The sequence below is a fragment of the Cygnus olor genome, chromosome 6, assembly GCF_009769625.2.
Source record: "Cygnus olor isolate bCygOlo1 chromosome 6, bCygOlo1.pri.v2, whole genome shotgun sequence".
NCBI classification, from domain to species: Eukaryota; Metazoa; Chordata; class Aves; order Anseriformes; family Anatidae; genus Cygnus; species Cygnus olor.
The window spans coordinates 16,609,337-16,632,319 of record NC_049174.1 but is presented as its reverse complement, the minus strand read 5'-3'; the positions used below and the strand labels follow the sequence as shown (position 1 = coordinate 16,632,319).

At 40.7% G+C, this 22,983-nt stretch overlaps 1 protein-coding gene across 1 annotated transcript in view; it reads right to left on the bottom strand.

Annotated features, from left to right (window-relative positions):
- PDE11A (phosphodiesterase 11A) overlaps positions 1 to 21,559 on the bottom strand; it is a 131,408-nt gene extending 109,849 nt beyond the window's left edge. The window contains 4 exon segments of the mRNA XM_040561928.1: positions 4,165 to 4,323; positions 20,371 to 20,958; positions 20,960 to 20,998; positions 21,000 to 21,559. Coding sequence (XP_040417862.1) covers positions 4,165 to 4,323; positions 20,371 to 20,958; positions 20,960 to 20,998; positions 21,000 to 21,137 — 924 coding nt within the window. The 5' untranslated portion in view covers positions 21,138 to 21,559.
- Between the last annotated feature and the right edge of the window lie 1,424 nt (positions 21,560 to 22,983).

Genomic DNA, 22,983 nt, shown 5'->3' with positions numbered 1-22,983 from the left:
GGTTTAAAAAGAACAGCACAGACTGCTGAGCCTCATTAAATCTGAAATCTGTTATGGGGCACAATAGCATTTACATTCTCATTTATTTTTCCATAAACTCTACATGTGAGAGCTCATTTAATATATATTCTTGAAGAGTTTTAATGCACTGTTTTCTAATTATAACAATGGTATAAGTGACTAGTCAAGAATAAAGATGCAATCAAGGTATGGAAAACTTGCTGATTTTGCATACTGCTAGTAGTCAGTGAATGGAAGCAGACACCACCAGCTCTGAACTATAATCAAATATTTACATAAACATGTTTATGTAATACACAACGCACATTTACAGTTTTGCTTGTTGAACATATGATAATCAAATGTATTACCAAAGATATGTATAGAACATAAAAGCAACACTTTGAACAAGATACTTTTTTCTGCACTTTATTAGTATACCTTGTGCCTATATAAAGGGTATATTTAGAGAGGGTCTCATTTCTTTAATTTGCATTTGACTACCTATTGTAGCATGCACTGCCAGATTTGTATGTTAATACATCAATATTCCACATCAATATTTTCAAGAATCAAAAGCAACTCAAAAGCAAATATTTTAAACGTACAGGGTCTTTTCAGATGTCTGAAGTAGCAACATAAAATTGACAGTTATTTTTGAAGTTATTTGTACTATGCACCATCAATTACAGAGACACTTTGCAGAAACAGGAAGAGTTATCTTCACAGGAAAAATTCTCATGTAAGAGAAGTTACCTTTAACACAGTACCACAATAGTTGATACTGCCAGAGACAGAACTGAATTTCTTCCTTGTTTACTCAATACATAGTTAGAATAAAGTATTAACCAAAGTAGGATGTCAAATACACATACTGCAATTAATATTGCCCTTATAATTTTTCAGTTTTAAAATATTAATATTTGTGTCAATGGTAACCCCAGTTACTTGGCTTTAACAAAATATTTTTAAAGCTCATACATAATACCTCAGAATAACTGGGGAGTGAGTTGTCTGAATTATTAGTCTGTCATACCACATGCATTCTTGCCCTTTGCCTAACTTATACTTCACTCCTTTTATTTGTTGAATGTGCTTTAAATAAGAATATGATAAACTATCTACAAGTCTAATCTTTCACCTCCAATTCAAACAGCTAGGTCAATGAGAATCTGAAGCTTAACAAGAAGTTAACAGACAGCTCATGAGCACAACAGATCACAATATAACAATGAAAGATTTAGGAAAAACACCAAAAGCATATGAGGGTACACAGCAAGCAAGCTGGCTCTTCACATGTAAGTAGGTATTGCTAAGAATAACTGCTTGAAGATCTCCACTTGATAGATTATTTAACATAGCACATGCTTGCTAAGTAATATAAAGAAATTTGCTCATAACTGTTTCTGTTGGAAGAAATCTGATAACTAATAGGAGGTATAAAATAATCATTAGTCCTCTACTCTCTCAACTTTAGTGTACACACTTAATATTTCACTTGGCAAGGATTTTCCCACCAGGACTGCAAAAAAGTTCCTTCATGTAATGAAATTTCAAAAAAGACAATCAATTTTGAATTATTCCCGCTACACAAACCAGATGCTATTAACAGACATTAAGAATATGAATCTTTGTATGACTATTCTCACCAAACCTTTGTTTCCAACAACTATTAAATGGCTCTGGACTGTGCCCTAAATTTATCTCTGTAGATATAACAGGTAAAAAATAGAGATGTAATAGCAACTTCAAGAAGTACTTAAAATATAATTAACATATGTTCTATGGAAAACAAGTTTGATTTGTGTAATATTTCACAAGCTATTTAAAATTTCATAAACTGTTAGTTTAGCTTTACAATGCTTTTCATTAACATCATACAATCTTGATTCTAAGGATCATCTACTTAGATGAACCAGTAAGGTAGGATTTTCCTTTCCAACAGGTATTACATAACACCTCTTTTCGTCATAGCATGGAAATGTCAACACATACAAAATACTTGACAGAGAGACCTTGTTAGTGTATTAACTGTTTTTGAATCGACATAAGAAGCTTTCAGGGGCCAAGTCTGCCTCTACCTACACTTCTACAAAAATAAGATTCAATACAATGTTAATATAAACAGAAGTGTGTAGTTTCCCATTACAAGCTTGAAAGATACTCTATTTCTCTTTCCTGGTCAGATGGAATTGCTATTCTGTTTCTCCACAGCTTGCTGACCTACCTTACTTTTCCCTAGTCTTTTTTTTTTTTTTTAAAAAAAAATTAATTTTCCCCTCCTTGCTCTCTGCATTCACCAGCACCATTTTCTGTTTTCCCTACCTTTAAATTCCATCCTTGCTGTTCCCTCTATTCTGATACTTGAGCTCCCTTTACTCGCCAGTTCTAACTTTATAAACACCTATTTTCCCTTTTCTGTCCTCTTTATCCTTTCCTAGGCACTTGGAAGCCTTTTCTGTTCTGTGATAACAACAGGGTAAATGTATGATCTCCATTAAAGTTTTAGTAAATGCTACAGGCATTTAATCCCATGGAGAACATGAAGAGAAGGTGATGATTTTAAGTCAGCAACCTTAGAATTTTCTTTATTATAGTTTTCCCTATAAACTTATTCTTACAGGTAGTTTTTCAAAAAAGAAAAGTGAATATTCAGTGATGATAAACATGCTGTGGTTTTCTTTACAAACAGAAGATTGTATTTGTTCTACTAAAATTTTTCACCAAATATTCTACTGAAAGAGTACCTATATAAAAAGAGAAACTATTGCTTAAAAAAATTAATTTCTTAACAAACTTTATTCAAGAGTCAACTCAAGTTTTTCTATTAAAGTTTACTTCATGGAAAGTCCACATGAAGTTTATGAAGTGGTAAACTGAAGTTTCAGATGAACGGTCCCCTGTGTTTATTGAACAGATGTATGTTTTATGTTAAGACCTGTACTTTTTATGTTAAGCACTTAAACATTAACACAAGGACTACTACCCTATATCTGTTAGAACTCCTCAGTGTACCCGATCTTCATAAAATAGTTATAGGATGACAAAAAAGTAATCTGAACCTAAAGCAAGAACTTCTACCAATTTAATTATGAATCAGCACCTAATACCTCATTTATTGGAGGTACAAGTTCTTCCTTATGTCAGTTGCCCTCTTCATGTTTCATTTCTTTATGAAGTGAAACTACTTGAGACAGAAAGCACACAAGGTATTATTCTTATAATAGGGATGTATTTGCATTAACATCTATATAGAGTGCCTAGGTACTAAAGTTCTTAGTCTTTCCTTCTAAATATAACTTAAGATCTTAGTTTTCTGAACTATCCCAGAATGACCACATATTTTCCCTGAGCCCTTAAACTTAATTCATAACTTCTAAGTATACTAGAGGATAGGTCTTCGAAACTAGAGTTTCTACACAGCAAGATACCATCTACAAAAACTTAACCTACACTAAACTGGCTACATAGCGAAGGGCTGGCTGATAAAGAAAGGCACCCATGCAAATAGGTGTTTTCAAACACAAATAAGTAACAAACTCCAAGACACGTAAGGAAGCTAAAATTCGGAATGATTAAGATTTAATTTAAGAGGGATGCAAAGTGATTCTTCAGTGTCAGATCTAGCTTAATCTGAGGTTAGCAGCGCATACTAAGTGATTCAGCTAACATGGAAGTCAACATTATTTTTAAACAAGAGATCAGGAAAAAAAGTGATAGTAGTACAACACCAAGTTCAGGTCTCCTGAAACAAGAGTCAGCTTTTCTGCTTTACAGCTGCAATAACATCTTAAGACATTAGGACTACTGACTTTTTTCCCCCCCAGAGTTGAGAAAGCGTTAAAAACAGATCAGTAGCAGGTTTAAGTAAAGACAGGTAACCTGGAATGATAAAAAAAAATCAAGACACAAGCTGGACATAGAGAATAAGTACTAACATCAGCCCTTCCCTCCCCTTTAATAGGGACAAAAAGGAAGAAAAATTGTACATCAATAAAATGCTGTGGTGGTATCATATCTGAGAAATTAACTAATTACAACCCAATTACAAAGTCTAGAAGATGTACAGATTATACTCATAACACCTGCAATAAGTACCTCTAGAAGAGTCTCCCTGCCAAGCTATTAATATTAAAGATAGAAAACAGAAAAAGGCAGTCTTACTTTTTCATCATCATCAGAAAAGGGGGCACCTCCAGGAATCTTATTTATTGCTTGGGCAACACCAATAATTTCTCCATCACTGTTTCTTATGGGCATGCATAAGAGTGACTTGGTCTTGTATCCAGTGAGTTTGTCAATCTCATCATTAAAGCGTCGATCCTTCAAAAGAAAATAAGGAAGTATTAATGTGCATGTCATACATCTGAGTTTTCTTCAGGTAGCAAAGTACTTTATTTTCCTCAATGTCTTATACAGTAAAGTTATGCTGTTGCATCTGTGTTTTTACCTTATCCTCTATTAGCTGTTTTTCTTCAGTTAAGATACTAATATATATATATATATATATAAAATAAAAATCAGCATTTCTCTCTAAGAGGATCAGTACAACGCATTGTGAGTGCAATTGTGTAAAGTCTCACATTTCTACCTTAATAAGGAGAATAAATGCTTGCCTCTCATTAAAATGAGACATTAAATTTCAGCACAATCCAATCTATTAAAACTAGCACTGGTTCATGCTTTTTGTTGCCTCTCCTCTTTCATGTGGGGTCAGAGCATTGCACGTATAGTACAGTATCTGAATGGCTTTGGGGTTAGATGTAGAGTCTGAATAGCAAGTACTACTAAGTCTAATACATAAAAAATATATATTAAAAAAATAAGTTGTGTATAGATAGTCCTCACTTCAGGTTTAACACACTGCTTTGGAGCAACCAACATAAGTCATTTTACCCTAAAACATCAGAAGTAGTGCCTCATGCCTTAGCGACAAAACAGATGCTTTAATACTTGTAGGAATTCCAGAATGTAGTAAATTGTAAACAAGGATGACAAACTACCATCTTTATAACCAGTTAGAAATGACAAAAATACATGTAGGGTAACAACATGACATCTTTAGAATGAATAAATTTCATCACTTTAATGAAGTGCCACTACTTTTTGGAACACTTACTGAACGACATCCAGCAAAGACTGATATCTAGGATTAGTATGTGCATATATGATTGCATTACATGTTAGACCATGCTGCCATTTCACATCTGTATTTTGTAGATGCCTGTGATTTCTCCACCAAGCAGATGGAGACACTTGGTGGCCCTACTTCTCTGCCTGTTGCACTTTAAATTTAGTAAAACAGACAAGGCTTGCTATGATGGCTAATATTACAATTGGGTAAAAATGCTTTTTCACAGAAATGCAATAAAAACCTCAGTTCTTTCTGGAAATCTAAGTATAGGAACATCCAATTTTAAAAAGCCCCCTCATGCCAGTATATTTCTCAGTGTATAGCGTAGCTGAAGACATGGCTATGCATATTGCTTGGATTTACAGTTTAAATTTCCTCTGCAGGATCCACACAGCTAGTTGCCACTGGAGAAAGATTACCATATAAACAAACAAAATAAGTGTTTAAAAGATGTATTAAATATCTCTTCATACAACTTTCTATGCTTACCAGAAGAGTAAGGGGAAATTATAGTACTTTTGACCATTAAACAGTCTGTTTTTCTTAAGCACAATAACGTTTAAAGTAAGAAAAAAAGGCTCAGAGCAAGACTCAAATCTTAAGAGAAAATAACTTTCATTATAGGTTGACAAAAGCTAAAGGAAACTGAACTAAACTTCCTTTAAAAACATGGTGGTATACAGAAATCCATTCTGCTCTGGAACCGTACCACTCAAACTGCAAATTGGTTTCTCAAAGAAGCCTGTGAAGTTCAGAAGAGGTAGTGCTAACAGCATCTCCAGCCCACATGGGAGAGGATCATCTTCAATAACCATCAGCCAGGGAGGGAACTTCTGCCATTTCCAGGCATCAGCTCCGTTCCTCCAGGGTGAAGTTAGCATTCATGTTGCAGATAGTTTGGCTCCCCTAACATGAGAAAACTGAGCTCTTCTACAGGAAGCAAGAGCTTTGTTTCCAAAGGTTTAGGCAATATCGGCTATGAAATATTCATGTACATTTGCGTCCACTGGTAGAAGAACAATCCATATAGTCCTTGATGTAAGATAAAACTTGATTAAGATGAGGGAGAGAATTCGTTATATCTTTACTGACACTAAAAGTTGACAGACTTTTTCCTGGCAATCTTATTCCTACTTTTATTTCCCTGATTGCAGATACTATAGAAACATGTGTTTCTATCTGCTTCTATCGTTGTTTCCATCTGTTCTTTGTAGATGCTACAGAAACATTTAGTCACCTTAGAATTGACATGATTTAGAAGTAACCGTTGATCTGCACTCACTCAACATAATATACACATTTGTTTAGTTTATACCTTTGTACAAATTTTCAGACAGTTTAACCATAAGGGATTAATACCAACCGTGATATTCATATATAACATTTTTGCCACAGAACACCAAGCTCTTGATTCTGTTTTATTATACCATTCTTTTTTCCCTGTTTTAATTCTATAACTTCATTAGGGTCTGTTGTTCTTCCTTAGACCTATTTCTGCCTCTAGAGCGTATTAACAGCCTTTGCTTCCAAGAAAAGCAGATTACTAATATGCAGTCTTTGATAAGGCAATGAGATTCCCTTGAATTATTTGTGCCTAACAGTTTCCTTAGGAGAAACAGAACCCCCGTGATGAATGGTTTTTAATAACGACATCAGGGGCCCAGACCTGCCTGATCTTGTGATCTTTCTGCATGCTTCTTGTGCACTTTGATATCAACTTCAATAGAGGCTGAACTGTTCTGCACTGTACAGAAACCTGCCTAGAAAGGCATGCTACTTATACACCAGAAGTGAACTGCAGTGCAATTATCACACAGTAGGCTTCACCAATGAATAAATTAAGCTTTTTTTCCCCAACTACTTCTTCGTAATGTCTGAACTAATATTTAGAATTAGTTATTGTGACTGAAATATTGATATGCTTAGTGTAACTGAAGAGACACAGACCCTGCTCTGTTTTGCTTTCTACAAATTCTGTAGAGTACATAGAGAACAACTAAACTGAAAAGCAGCTTTGGCTAGTAATAGCGTTAGTTAATTGTAAGCCTTATAAAAAAGAAATCTTCAAGGAGGAGTTAAACTGAAGAGTAAGTTGGGATTTGTTTTATCTGAGCGCACTTAAAAATAGATACATTACTGTAAGACAAAAGAGGTCAGATTAAAAATTGAGCAAATTTATGTTTAACTAAAAGTTTTTGTTTAAGTAACAAGGTTCACTACAATGAGCATTTTAATCCAATTGTAACTTACAATCTGTTATTTACTCAGGAAAGGGCACTGTCAAAAGCTTCTCCCTTGCTTACAATTTCTATAGCAAGAATAATTTATGTTTACCCCCCAAACTAGAGTAATAAGTTACACTTTTTCATAGGTACGTAGAAAGTCACATTCCATCCTTATTCTGGACGCTGCATTTGTCCACAAAGTTTGTCACACCTGTGGTCCTTATTCTGTAAAATGAGGAAGTGTTCAGGTTCAGTTCTACATTTATGAAGACTAACAATCACCTTTCAGTTTGGGCCCAGGCACATACAGTGAGCGTAAGGCACTTGATGAGCTTTCATAAAAGGGGCAAACCCACACATTGAAAGCATCTCACTACATAATGGGCTTCTCCCGAACAACAGCCACATTAAATACAGCAGTCATCTCCCTCAGCAATACCACACAGTATGAGAAAACTTTTCACCGCCCATGACACGAGACACTGACATTCTAATTTCTCTGTAAAAAATCGCCATTGGTCCTCTCGCCATCACAATCAGAACAAGTCTGTCAGCTGTGGTAAGCCTCCTGGGATAGCAAGTTTATTTTTAATGACTCAAATCAAGGCAAGGTCTTTTTGTTCCTGCTATACTGTATTTTCTTTCAAGTGGATTTTTGAAGCTTCCTGTTTCTATCTTTTGCTGGGACGTCTACAACAGAAGAATTGAGGCACAGCAATCCTGGAGCAGACAGCCTCAATCCCAGATATGCAGTGACCTGCTCTGGTGATATTCTCATTGATATCAAGTTACTCACTTATGCTAGAGAACTGGACTACCTTTTGCAGAAGGACATTACATCTCTGGAACAGAGAGTAAAGGTACAATAAGCATACTATAGAGAAGCTAATGCATTTAGGTAGAAAAAGGAAGAGATCGAGACAAGCCTCATCAAGAACTTGGTACAAAGATGGAAGTAATCAAGATGTCAGGTGAAACTTTGTCCCTGAATTTTTGTGGAAGAGCAGCCAGGAATTTCATTTTAGTGATGTTTGGGAAGAGTAATGAGGAAGGAGACGTGAACAAAAATATTACTTCTGCCAGCGTTAATATTGTTGAGATAAGCAATACACACATAAGAAAGCTGAATGACTAGATGACCTGCGTTATGTCCCAAACCTTCCTTTTACACCCCATGCTCCCCCCTCAGCTTTCTTCCATCGCTTATTATATTGTGATAGGATGTACACGGTAGGATCTAGCTGAGAGGTTTAGCTGGATTTAACAGCATCAATAAAAACTCAATACTCAAGTGTGACCTGTGAAGGCTGAGGAGCTTGTACAAAATTTACATCCACCCCTACTTACAAGGTAGTAACCTTGAGCAAGGAGACCTGTTTAGCAGCTGATAACAAAGCTGCTAAATCAGAGAGAAGCCCTCAATTAGGCTGCAAACATTTTGTGATACAAACTATTATCCCATTTGTTAGAACAGCCCATGGCACAACAAGGTCTTCATCTGCACTGGGCTCCTGGCTGCTAAGGAATATTAATGTTGATGATATGAATGCAGCATTTGCTTTTAAGTTTTTTATAATCAAGGCTTATTCAGAAATCAGAGACAGACCAGACAAAATATACATATTTTCAAAAGCCTTCACTATAACTGTAATTGTACAGGCAGTATTTTCATGCAAGAACACCCAGGAATTATAAAGTCAAGTTTTCCACTGACTATTAAAAAACACTGCTAAAACTCACAAGCTTTTTTTTTTTTTTAAAAAAAAAACTCTGTTCTATCTAATGAGATTTCTAGATGCTAGAGACATTCAAAGTATAGTGACTGAGGCACTTTGAACTAGAATTTTGGAAATGCCAACAAGGAATGTTTATTCTAGAGGATAAATCTCACCTTGTCTAAAGCTGTTTATTGATTGTCATTCTTCTGTGGGGAAATATTGCCCTGTAAAATTCAATGGTCAGTCAAGGAAAGATGAGAGCCGGATTGACTCATCAGTTCAAGCACTTGTGTTTCAGCTGTAGGAGCTGTAACACTGCAGTCTCAGTTCTTCTGGACATTAAAGATGTTTCTTTTCTCTTGCTGAAAAGTTTCATGCTTTTATTCTATAAAAGGCTAAACTAGGGTACAGACAGTTACATTCTGGAATCATAAATGTTATCAACCTTCATTAAGAAACATTAAGTTTCTAGTTTCTGTAACTGTGTGAATAACATTAAAAGGACAGCCTGAAAGTGATCAAGAGCATAAGCATCAGAAATGCAAGGGCCTGGAACAGCAGCTGTGAGCAGAAGGACATCTTAGTGATGTAGGACATTCAAATTCACCTTTCTAGATCCCTTACCCTTCATCATACCAGCTGAAAACTCAAAATACTGCCCATCCCCATGAGCTGTCTCAAGTCCTCTGGTCTGACCTCTGTACTCATAAGATTAATTTGTAAATCTGACTGAGAGCTATAAAAATATTGGGCAAGGACTGAAAAAAGTTGATCAGCTGTATTATTGATAGGATTAGAAGTGCAAAGAAATCTATTAAGGCCCAATCCTCTTTACTTGGAAAGCAATGGCAAATTGGCCATGAATCTGTAGTCACAAAATAACAGGCTTTGATCATTGTGAGAACTGAACCTCTACACTTAGAGGAACTCTAAAAAAAAAAAAATAAATTAATGCTGACCACAAAGAGGTGAAAATCTCATTAACAAGTCATTATTTCTGTCACTCACTAACAGCATCTAGACATTTTCTAATGATTCCCAACTTAAAATAAACTCTTCAAAAAAGCTAGCAAGAAGCACCCTTCCACTGAAGGCCGCAGGGAGCCTCCATAACTCCAATGAAACAAACCAACTGTTGCGTTCTTGTTCTTAATCTAACTTCAATGTTGGGGGGGATTTAAAGTCATGGAATAAGTTACGATGGTAATAAAGAATGTTTTAATTTCTGAGTAAAAGTTAAAATCAAACTGAAATCCAGTTCTTTAAGTAGGAGATTCACAAATTGTTAGCAGAAGTACAGTTCTAAACATAGCCCTTGGAACTTGGAAAAGAAAATGAATCTTTATATTCTTATTCCTTGACTTTACAGGAAGCCAGGCTGCAGCAGCATTGACACTTGTAGAAGTAGAAAGATTTATTCAATTTCTTGATCACGTTTCCTATGAGCATACAACAATATTCAAGCTTTTATAGGAAAGGAACAACCCAAAAGACAGCATATTATCCAGACTCAAAGTATAACAAAGCCAAAATACAAATTAAAAGTAAATAAATGAAGGCATCTGCTCTAGGTAGTCTTCTCTTTAAGGTAAAAAAAAAAAGTCACATACAGTGCAAGGTCTGTAGTACATAAGGAACAGAAACCAAGCAATAAAACACTGCAGTAGATATGGGCAAAACCTTGTTGAAAATAGTTACTTGCTTTTGGGGGGCAAAACCTAAGTAAACCAATCTCTGAAGAGACTTCCTTGTAAGGATTGCTGCAACCATTCCTGCCATCTCCCCCCAAATCCCTAAGGCCCCAGAGACAAAGGCAGCAGGAGAACAAAAGTGTCATTCTCCAGCATCTAAAACCTAATTCTCCCAAGTAAATAAGCACATAGTCCAGTTATTTACTATTTATACGACAGCAATATTTCTTATAGGATAAAATGAATAAAACAGATAAGAAAGCATGTAACAGCTCAGCAAGCTATTTCTTCACTCCCAAAACAATTCCCTAAAAGGGTAGGGAACATTGGCCCTTAAAGTTGTTAACTTCCAGTTTTAAAACTAAGTCCATATATAATTTAAGCTGAAAAATACATAAGACTTATTGACTTTCTTGGGGGCAAAAAAAAGTTCACTTGCAATGATAAAATTCATGTTTTATTGTTAAATGTATCTGTTTGGGCCTTCTTTTTTATTTTGATTGGTGGGGATGCATTATATCATCTATATCCGGTTCTGACCACAGTTTCATCTACTAGTTAGACAACAGACAAATAACAGCACACATTGACTACTTGTACAAGCACTGGCACAAAATTAACAGAGAAAATAGTATATGTAATTTTTTTCTGAGAAAGGAAAAAAATATCTTCATAAGCATTATCAAGTTTGTAGACATGAATATCAAGTTAATAAACATAATCACATTTTATGCTTCATAGTCTGAGCTGATCAACAGCAGGAATAAGAAGAGATTCCTCTGCAGGACAACATTATCCAGGTCCAATACAAAATGGTTTTGCTGTTCTTCCTTCAAGACAAACCAACATTAGATTGCTGATAGCACTGCAGTAAGTTAAGTTGTAGTCTGATCCTGTACAACAGCTGTGCATTCCTGCTCTGTCTGCATTTTTATCAGAGAAGAAACTTGAAGAGAGAATAATTTTTTCCTGTAGTTTTAAATATTTAGAGATCACACCCACTACTGCTTGCTCTATCACAGTGGCTCTCCGTGCCCTTGTATGCAGTGGGCATGCTGAAGCCCTGCTGGGAATCAGCTGCACCACCACACGTGTTCCCACATCATGCCAGCCTCACTGTCAGCCATTTAGTGCCAGCCATTTAGTGCCATTCTCCCAAACACACAGGATGATTTTTTAAATTTATATATATAAATATAAAAATATAAAATATATAATTTAAAAATTTAAAGTAGTATAATAAGGTCTTTGAATAATAAATTTAAAGTGTTATTGTGACAAACCAGTAGTGTTATTAACCTTAGCCACACTCACTTTCAAAGGTGTATTGTAGGGACATTAGACATTAAACACATCGTACACAGTTGCTGTTACCCTCCTAACACAACTCTGCTGATCCACGAGCTCAAGCTGTTTATATTTCAGTTTGTCAATAGGGCTGTTGCAGAAAAGTAAAACAAGTTAACTTATGTAACAATGCATGTATGTTTGCTTGTTTTAATTCTGCTATTCCATAGAAAAATAGCACAATAACATACAAATGTAAATAACTCAAAGTAACATACATTTGTTTTGGGAAATTGAAAACCAATCGAACAGAACAGCAAAATCCTTTACCAAGCAAAACTAAAGGCTTAATTCAGTCTTGTTCTTGTAATGGGATTTCTGCTAAAATTAGAACTGCAGAATCAGACCCTTCATTTTTACCATCGCTGACATACTGTAATCAAATAGATAATTGAACTGTATTATGCTGCACTGCCACAATGCTGCATGCCATACAGGTGGAAAATATTTCTCTTCTGTCCTGAGAGACTACGATTTTTTTTTTTCAAATAATGTTCTTAGAGACACACACACATCATTCAGAACATCTTTCTAGTTAAGTACATGAATAAAATTAACAAACAACAAAAAATAACTGTGTATGCAAAAGACAGCCATGCGCTAAATATACATTAGATATTCATTTTTCTAATTAAGATAAGTACAGAATTTACCTAAACAAATGAGTGATAATGAGCAATAAAGCATGAGTGCAACTAAAGTCAGATCTGTCTAATGGAGGGGGGGGTAGTGAAGCCAGCTAAATGACTATAAAATATTGACATAAATTTGTCTTTCAGCTAGTTTTATCAGTGACAGCAATAGGAAGTCGTGTCTGAATTCTCACAAGGCTCTAAGCAACAATCTTAAATCGTTTCTGTACTTGACTAGTGGTGTAGCAGTGCTGACTTATCCTCTAAACTCTCATTTCATGAAGTTATTCTCACTTATTTTAAATAAGTGATTGCCATTTAACATTTAGTTTATGTATATCCTCGTTCTTTTTCTACTCCAACTCTTTTACTGACATGTTATCTTCTCCTTTTGCATGTAGTCATGTGTGTTTTTTTTTTTCCACATATAAGCAACTCCACAGCACAAGAATGTAAGAATTACAGGGCAGTGTGAGTGTGTGGAGAAAATGAAGCATTTGACATTCATAAGAGAGCTGTATTAATGAGAAAGAAATTAAGTCTACTTTTTCATTTGGCTGGAGTTCTTGCTCATTGCTTCTAAAATGAGATATGAAGACCTGTAATGAAGTTACTAAGATAGAGCAACACCAGAAAAGTGGAAAAATATTAAAAATCTATGTCTTTAAGTATCAGATTTATACTGTATCATATATTACACCATAGCATAAAGTTGAGGCTATTAACTGCTTAGACTGCATTTCTATATACTCTACTGTTTCAGTGTTTTAAACTTAGGCTGTAGGAAATTTAACTATCTATAAAAAGGCATCCCAAACCACTACACTGATTAAAGGACAGCAACTCTAAATTAAGTGATGAGAAGCACAGCCTCACCTGTGCCATCAGTTTCACCAGGAAGGACAGAAACAGAGGGATAAATACTCCTTCCCCCTTTCATAGGCCCTGTCTTTTCCACAGTTTAAGCAGAACCAGGAGAGGACCACCAGAAGATGTATCAGCTGCAGCCAGGTAGAAGCAGACCCTGCAGTTAATTTGCAGAGCAGAATACAGAATGGCAACGAGACAAAATCCAGGTCAGCCCTTCCAGAAGTAGGGATTCCAACAGCACTCCCCACGCACAAGTGTTACCTCCTCCCTATTAAAACAAATCTAATACACAAGGAAAAAGAACCACTCACTGAAGAGATTCAGAACCCACCTCTAGCTGGAACAGTGAACTTCACTGAGAGGAGAGGGCAACATCACAGGAGAGGGCACAAAAAGCCACAGATAGGAATAATCTGGATTGCTATTCCCTCTACATCATACCAGTATCTCTACTACACTACTCAAGAAGACTTGTACTCAGTAATCCAGAAACCACAGCCCGAGGTAAATTTTTTTGTAGCTGCTGGCTTCCAGAATATATTCCTCAAAAAGTAATGAGGCCTGCACTAAGTGTCCAATGCAAGCTACTTGGGACAGAAGGAAAGCAAGAGGCAACTGTCTCTGCTCCTTTAAGTCACCACAGACTCCAGCACGAGGTGAAGCCAGATGAGTATTCAGAGGTTTTTCCTGGAGCCTCCCTAATTTTATTTTTTCACTATTAAAATCTGTGAGGTTTTTATAGTGAGGTAATGCAAGCAGATCAAAAGGCTTCAGACCTGTATCCAAAACCACACCCCTTCCTGGCATCAAAGTACACCATCGTACAACTCAAAGCCTCTTTACTTCATGGCATGCCTGCACTCCTAGGGAATCACAGGCCAGGGAGGGACCAGTTTCCTGCTCATGTTGTGAGGAAATTTTACCAGGAGCTGAGGAAAAGTAAGCTAAAAATGTTTGTGTCTTTAGATAAACAGGCTAGCTAACTGATATGCTGGTGAAGTATGTCAGTTTGACAGAGGGGGGGAAAAAAAAAAAAAAAAGCCTGACAGAACTAGCCCATAGGCATTCTGTGGAAAAGAGAGCTAGAAGACTGTCATGACCACCACACTTTTTTTGGTAGCCAAAGTGTCAGGGCACCAACTACTTGCTCTGTGAGGTCACTAAGAAAACAGGCCACACATTTAATAACAAAAATGATAAAACAAAATGAACAAAAAATACCAACCTGTTGATACCTTGAAGTCCTCCACACTTAGGCTTGCCCAGGAAGTTGCACCCCTCCACAAGCACCTCCTCATACCAGCACCAAAATCAGGCAGCACAACATGCTTCAGCGCTGACTTTAAGTGCATTAAGACCCGCACCACTGCTTATAACTTCCCAGCAACACCAAATTATCGCAAAACTCATTACACATGAGCAGGGGGCAGGTTCCAGTCCAAGCTTTTTGCCTCAGGACTGTGTGGACTTGCATTAAACAGGGTCCACCTGGGCACCCTGCACCCAGTTGCTGCCAACCCCCTGATTTTTGTCTCTAGACAACAAGGGAGGCATGCCCAGGTGCTGAGCAGCCATGAAGCGATGACCTGGGTGGGAGCAGCTGGCCCTGCCATGGTGGACAGGTGACCGCCATCCTGGCCCATGAGGTAACTTGGCCTGCTCCACACAGACATGTGAGAGGTGGGTTTGCTCCATCACAGTACCTGCACCTGTCACCAGCACCAGCATGTTGTGCGGCCCAGGAAGTTTTACATTTCAGTCAGAAACTGCTCCCTGAGAAGGCTCACAGGCCAAGGAAGGTGAAATAAGGTGCAGGGGCCTCTGAGCGCCTCACATGGACAGCAGCCATGCCTCCCTACCTCCGTGGCCGCTGCTGTGGCTCTCAGCTGTGGATGGCACAAGGCCACTTCCTAGAGACTCATAACTTTAATGTTTCCTAAATTTTGCATGGTGGACTGGGGTGCCCTTTCCTGGAGAGCATGTTAGAGCAATTTAGTTCTTTACTGCTGTAATTATCTCTTGTGTTCCCTGTGGTGCTTCCTAGTCATGTTTAATGCACAGTAAAAGTTGTTCTCATTTTTTTGTGTATTACATGGAGATTGTCTGCTTGCCATGTTTTGTGGTCTCTAAGGAGCAACCTCTGTCCTTCCTGAGAGCCAGTGTGGAAATATATGCAGCAAGGGCTAGTGCCGGCTGCTCCAGCACTGCTGATCAAGGAAGCTCCTAAGTGCTTCCAACCCACAGGACCAAACCCTCACAGGAATGCTGTAGCTGCTCTTTAAAATGGAAAGAGATGCACCATTAATACTGATAGTAAGAAGCAGTTAACCTGTGCGATAATGTGGCTCCCATCTGTTCATCACCACCTATGCCAACAGCTCTTACTTGGGAAAAGCCAGGCTAAGGAGTTTGCACCTGTAAGCAGTAACTCTGTAATTGTAATACCATCCAACACAAGCAGGAGAAAATGAATGCTCCTAGGTCACCCAGAGTTCCTGTAAAAATGACACAATCTCAACACCTATACCCAGGTGATCAGGGATTTTTAAGATTTCCTCTAACAGTTTGTGTTTGCAGTAGGTGTATGCCACTTGGCCTAAACTTGACAGAGAAAACAGTGAGAAGAGATCAATGTCTTCTGTTTTGCTTTATTTTAGTTTTTATAGTTAAATATTTTAGAATATTTAACTATTATTCTTGTTAAAGTCTTGAGCTGTTCTGAAAAATCATTTCTGATCATTTTTACTGACCCTTCTCCAGCCCCCAAGAACCCATGCCTTAGTGGAAATCCTTTTAATACTTCTTCTCTCTTTTTTTCCCCACTTTATTAAAACATCCATCTGGTAAGCCATTTTATCTTTATTTAAAACTATTTTTTAAATTCCAAATTTAACATAAGGTATACAGAAAACTTTTTTTAGCTGACACTGGCAAATGGCCGAACATTTTTCAATGCTTCCTGATGTATGCTTACTATTCTAAAGAGTAAGATTTTTTCACTAGTTAGAAGGATGTGGGACGCTATTATCTCCAAACTTTTGCACAGATTAAATTATAACAATAACCAAACATTCCTTGTGATTTTTTTTTAAATTTATTTAAGTGATACTCTAAAAGATGGAACAAAATAGAAGTGATCAGGAGCCTCAGCTGAACGTCATAGAAGAAGATCTGTAAGAAGAAGGGATGACATGAAAAATACAGATTTAAATAGCAAAGAAAAAAAAAGTGAAATTTTTAAACAACTCATAAGACCTGCAGATAAAGGTTTAATATTGCCTCTGCCTACATACTTACAATATATTTAATACATTTCATACCCAAGTGCAAAGTCTACATCTATGCTCTGTTAAAAGGAGTCTCAAAAGGACACTTGGGTCCTAATTTCCTTGCCAGTATAATGGTGTTTGATTCTTCAAACACACATGCTCAAGACATACCACATTATTTGCATAAGAATAAGGAGTCAGTAATGCTTCCCAAAATTAATACAAGGGAAGGATCCAAGGCCATATTTTAAAACTTAAATTTACTAGGAGTCCAATCTACAACTAGATTACTTGCAGGATAAAGAGTTTTAGACTGACTCCAAAATGCAAAGAGAGTACGTATCTCCATTCCTGTTCCGACAAATTCTGTAGTACTAACTCTTATAGATTAAACAAAATATATTACAAGTTGTTATACAGTTATAAAACCTCACTTTCATCACATGACTTTGCAATGTAATCAATAAAACTTTGAGTCATGAATGAATCCGGCAATTTCTGAATCAGTCATATAATATTCACCTAAACCTCTCCATAAAATAAATATTTGTCAAATTCTCTGGTGCTGTGAACCTCCAAAATGTTTGTTTGGTCAATTACTTCACATAAACTTCATAGATCAAATTACCATGAGGCATCCAAAGTTGTTGTATATTATTAAAAAAAATCCTGACTGTGATACAGTCCTCAATACATAATATTGATTCCAAATCTTGTATCTAGCTATGCACATTGAATTAACTCAGACAGTTTACATGAGCAGGGTTGGAAAGTCAGACCCGCTGACAGTAATAATCACGAAAAAGCCCCAGCCTATTATTTCAAATGTTTTCTCTTTTGAAAAATAAATGTGTAATTGAAAATCTTACACTATCTTTGAAAATGACACTGCAAATCACTTACAAACTTCCTAAGCCTATCGAACTCTGTATGGGGGTACAGGGAACTGCCTGCATGAAACACACTGTAGGACATGACAGGATTTAAATGTGTATGTTATTCCTATGAAGTCTCACTAATGCCAGTAGTTGCTGGCAATAATCTGTGCACAAACTGGCCACCCAATCCATACTGGTTGATAGGACTTCCAGTCACTTCAACTAGTATCTGATCAGGCTCTGAGCAAATAAAGATGGCTGCACAACAATAAAACAAATTTCCCAATATTGTAAATGAGGTAATTAATGATATTGAAGTATTTTTACCTATAATTATTTAATTTAAAAAACAAGCAAAGAGCCTTTAATCTAGAGATGCTAGTCTCTATTACAAAAAGGCCTTTTCTTACCAAGTAAGTATCGTCAATGTAAACATTCTCTTCAATGGACAAAATGGTGCTGCTCTCTTGCCTCTTTTTCTCCAACTTCATCTGTCAGCCTGACAAAGTTTCCTGGTGGTGCTTTTTTTTTTTTTTTTACCTGATGGTTGATTAAACACTTCCATCATCGGTGGCAATGCTGACAAAAATCATATAATCACATTTGTTAATTTTTAAAGAGCTGTATTGTGAGCACTACAATGATCTGGGGTGGAACAGCTTCTTTGCGTACACATAACTGGCCTTCCTTAGGGCTCTTTATACTATTAAATTAGAAAGGTCTCCTTTTAATGATGCACAATGGTTATATACATGCCAGGTAAGACAAGATAAACTGTACTAACTAGGGAACATAACAGAAAGCATATCCCTCATTTTATTAGCAAGAAAAACTTTCACTAATGTTACAAGGTCTGAAGTTTCTGTTGCACTAGAATTGTTCAGAAGTAACTCCATGGAAAGTGGTGAAGTTGCAACAGATATAATTACAGAAGAAACTTGGCTCAGAACTTTCCCTTCTACAGTAACTAACGTACTTAGGGCTTAGACATACAACAAAGTGTATTATTTATTATAACTGATTATAAAGAATACAAGGCAGGCAAAAGTACAATATAACTAGTACTGGGAATGGCAACTGCGTGGATTGTTTTTCACTGTTCTCCGTGAACCAGCCAAACAGACAAACTGTTTAAAGTAGCTGGGCTTTTTCACAGAGAAGGGAATGCAAAGTGAACACACACTTAAGGAAAATAACAGTCCCTTAGGACTAGAAAAACACCCTGCCTTCCCAGTGGCTTTCTCACCTCCAAAAGAAAAAGTGTCTGGATCTATCCAGAGTTAAGAGAGAGAGAGCTCTTTCCCGACCAAACTCAGATATCCTTAATCTGTTTATTCACTTGAGACTATTGAGAATATCTTCTGCTTGGCCTCAAGAGCTGATATTTTGGGAAGAGTACAGTTTTAGAAAGTTACAAAAAAATCAGATGGTAAGAGAAAGTGGATAATGGGTGAAAAGGAAAAAAGAAACTAAGAAAGCAAGCTTAGATTTTTTCAAAGGTGATCCAACAGTCAGTCATTTTAGGCTGACTATTACAGCCTTTTTGCCAAGCTCTAGTCTTTCCTTTTTCTGTGGGCTGGAAACCTCTCGGTCCGTATCTGTGAAGAGCTTAGTATTTTTCACTGGTTGACAAATACATAAATATTCAGCCCAAAACACATTTAGCCCAGCTCTTCTGTATTTCAAACAAAAATTATCCAGTCTTATTTTCAAGTTTCTTCCTTGTATGGTTTGTTATTAAGCATCGTTTTTTTTTTTTTTTTTTTTTTTTTTTTTTTTTTTAATGTTTATTGCTTTTGGAACTACTCTAGAGCGAAGTTAGACATCGAACAATGTTTTTTACCTGAATTATTAAGGACATGCATTTCACACCTTTCTAAAATTTTCCAAGATGCTAATTTATAAAATGTGTAGTCCTGTGATTCTTAATTTTCTACAGAATCTTACATTGCTGGTAGTGTCTCACACTAGTACCTAGTAGAAACAACCCCTAGGACTGAGACAGAGGGTGGTAAATCTCACGCTAGTAAACTGAATGCACTGTTTTGCATTAACACTCTCGGGACAGGGCACTTCTGTCTCTGCTGAATTCAGAATTTTTGCCCTGAAGCCAGGACTGTATTTTCACAACTCAAGCCGAAGCCTCTGTAAAAATACAAGGTGGGGGAACTCCTCGCAAGAGAATAATGGGTATGGTTTTATCACTCCTAGGAAGCGGTTTGAAAATACACACCATGCGGTCTGAGTGGGCACATGCACCGGTGAAAACATATGCTCTTTAGAAAGCGGTGGAGATTACTTCGGCAGCGAGCAGGCAGGGAACGTTAGGCGAGACCGAGATTTAAGGCTACAATCATTGGCACTGTCGCGAGCATCTTTTTGAACTTTTCTCCAGCGGATCCCTGAGGACTTTCTGAAAAGGCGTGAAGCCGCCGAGCACTCCCGGGAAACCCAGCGGGCGGCTAAAGGCGAGCCCCGCCGCCCCGACAGGGAGGGAGGCAGGGAAGGAGGGAAGGAAGGAGACCGTGGGGCGGCAGGAGGGACCCCGAGGGGCCCCGACGGGGCAGGAGGGGCCGCGGGGAGCCGGGGGCCCGCCCGACTCCTACCTGGTAGGCGTCGGGGATGTTGACCGTCTCTCCGTGCTCCGCCACGTAACCGATGATGCCCTTGCCCCAGGGCACCTGCACCTCGTTGCTGTTCTCGGTGGAGCCGCAGGGCAGCAGCGGGGTGCCGGCGTGCACGTCGAAGAACTTGGAGACTAGGCTCTTCTTGCCGGCGGCCGCCCCCTCCACAAGGAAGAGGGACCCCCGGTCGGCGTCCACCATGAGGCAGACGAAGATGAGGATCTTGTAGCTGAGGCTGGTGAGGTCCAGGTCGTTGGAGATGTCCTTGACCAGCTCCAGGAAGAACTGCCGCTCGTTGTGCTCCTTGAGGTAGCGCTTGTAGTCCAGGGCGGGCGGGGGGTACTGGGGCAGGCTGACGCGGGACTCCAGCAGGGCGCTGAGGATGTGCGCCGTGGTGGGGGGCAAGGAGCTGGCCTTCCGCAGCAGGGCCCGCCGCCGCACGCTGCTCAGCGGCTCCTGTGCCCGGGCGTGCACATGCTCGTCGTAGGTGAGGTTGACGTGGATGGCCTTGGAGCGGGCGAAGCTCTTCCGCAGCTCCTTGTGGGACGCCCGCCGCTGCAGCCCCCCCGCCGCCGGGGACGCCCCCGCTGCCCCAGCCGCCGCCGCCCCCCCCGCCGCTCCTCGGACGGGCCGCCCGCGGGCGCCTTGGGCACCGAGTTTCTCCTCTTCAGCCACTTCTCCACCAGCTCCGGGTGCCTGTCGAGGAAACTTTCCACCGCCGCCACGTCGAGGCCGGCGTCCGCCGCCATGGTGCCGGCGGCGGGGGCGGCTCAGGCCATGCCCCGACGGGCGCCCGGGGCGCGGGGAAGGGAAGGAGGGATGGAAGGAGGGAGGGAGGCTGCCGGCGAGCGCCGCCCCTGGCTCTTGCCCGGGGGCGAGGGCTCCTCCTCAGGGCCGCGCCTCCTCCTCGCCCCACTCTTTACTAGTGGTAGTATCGTGCGTATTAGCCTGGGTGCTTCTTCTGCTGCCCGGCTCCCGGCCCTCCTCCGATTCTGCCCCCTCCGTCCGGGACCGGCTCCCCGTTGGGCGCTGCCTCTGGAGATGCTCCGGGAGCGGCGGGGCGAAGCCCTCCCGCCAAGTGCTGCCAGCGCTGGCGGCGGCTGCTGCGTAACCCAGCCGGCGGAGCGCCGGGGAGGGAGGCTGAGGAGGGCGGGGGGAGGACGCGGGGGGGCGGCGGGCGGAGGGGGCGCCGCCGAGCCCGGCTGCCGGGGGAGGCACCGCGGGGCGAGGCGGGGCTGCACCGGGGGGACCCGGAGCGAGGGAGGGTGATCCGCGGCTCGTTCGGGAATTTGGGAGCGGGGAACGGGGGGGGGGCGGTGTGCTTTTGTCTGCCCACGCGGGTGCGGGGAAGGGGCAGCCTCCCGCGGGGCTGCGGGAGAGGCAGCGCGAGTGCTCCCGTTACAGCGGGTTAATTTATGGCAGCGTTTGCGCCACTTGAGCACTTCAAAGGACGGGCGGAACAAGCGGAGCCCTTGGGGACAGACCGGCTGAATTCCCCTGCTCGGATCCCGCTCCGTGCGGGGCCGGGTGCGGGGGTGCCGGATGCGGGGCCCCGCGGGGAAGCCGCCCCCCGTCGGGGCCGGGGGCTCCGCGGCTGCGGGCGGGGGTGCGGGGTCCTGCGGCACCGGCTGCCAGACGGAGAGCGGCCGCATGCACCGAGGCAGCCGGAGCGGGGTTATTTTTATGCGCACGTGGAGCACGTTTCAGTGCTAAATCGATGCCTACGCACAGGCGATTGAAAAAAAAACAACAACACACAACCAACACACCGCGGAGTCATGGATCCTAACACGTGAAAAATGTCTTTCATGCGCTAACCACAGACTGAATGAAGGCGGCTTCACAGAAATTCATGAATGGGAGCTCGGGCGGCCGGGGAAACACACGGGCAAACCCGCGATCAGCGGCGATCCCGAGCTGCCGGGGTCCCTGCCCCTGCTGCAGCCCCTCCGGGGCAGTAGCAGCGGGGTTGGGGGAGGGGGGAGGACAGGCACCGCGGCCCGGAGGCTGCTCGGGGAGCGGCGGACAAAGGCGCCCGCCTCCCGCTGCAGCTCGCCGGCTTCAGCCGACCCCCGGCCCAGCTCCGCGCCCGGCTCCCCCCGCGTAGGGGCGGCTGCAGCAGGCGGCCGCCGCCCCGCTACCGGCCCGCGGCGAGGCGGGGGCGCCCCCCTTCGAGCACCACCTGCCGCTGTTTTTTGGGGGAGAAAGCCCGGGGACGCCGCTTGTGGAACCCTCGCTCGCGCAGGGCACCGCCGGCCCCTGCCTGGCCTTTCCTGGGGCATTTGCTTTCTCGCAGCGCTGGCACAGACACGCCGCTTGCACAAAGAAATAGCTCGAGCTGCCTGGCAGGTACACACCTCCATCTCTCAAGCAAGGCCCTCTGGCATCTGCGTACAGTTGAATTAATTGTGCGTAGATGATTTTTACCATCTCAGTGTAGTGAGGTTTGGCCTGAGCACTCACACCAGGGTTTTAGTACAAAATGGTTACCGTGCAGCAGTACTGTACGTGGACACTTAAAGCAATTTAGTGTTTCTGTAAGGTTAGGGATAAACAAGCCTTTTCCTTAATTCTTCGCGCAGTCTTCTGGTGTCT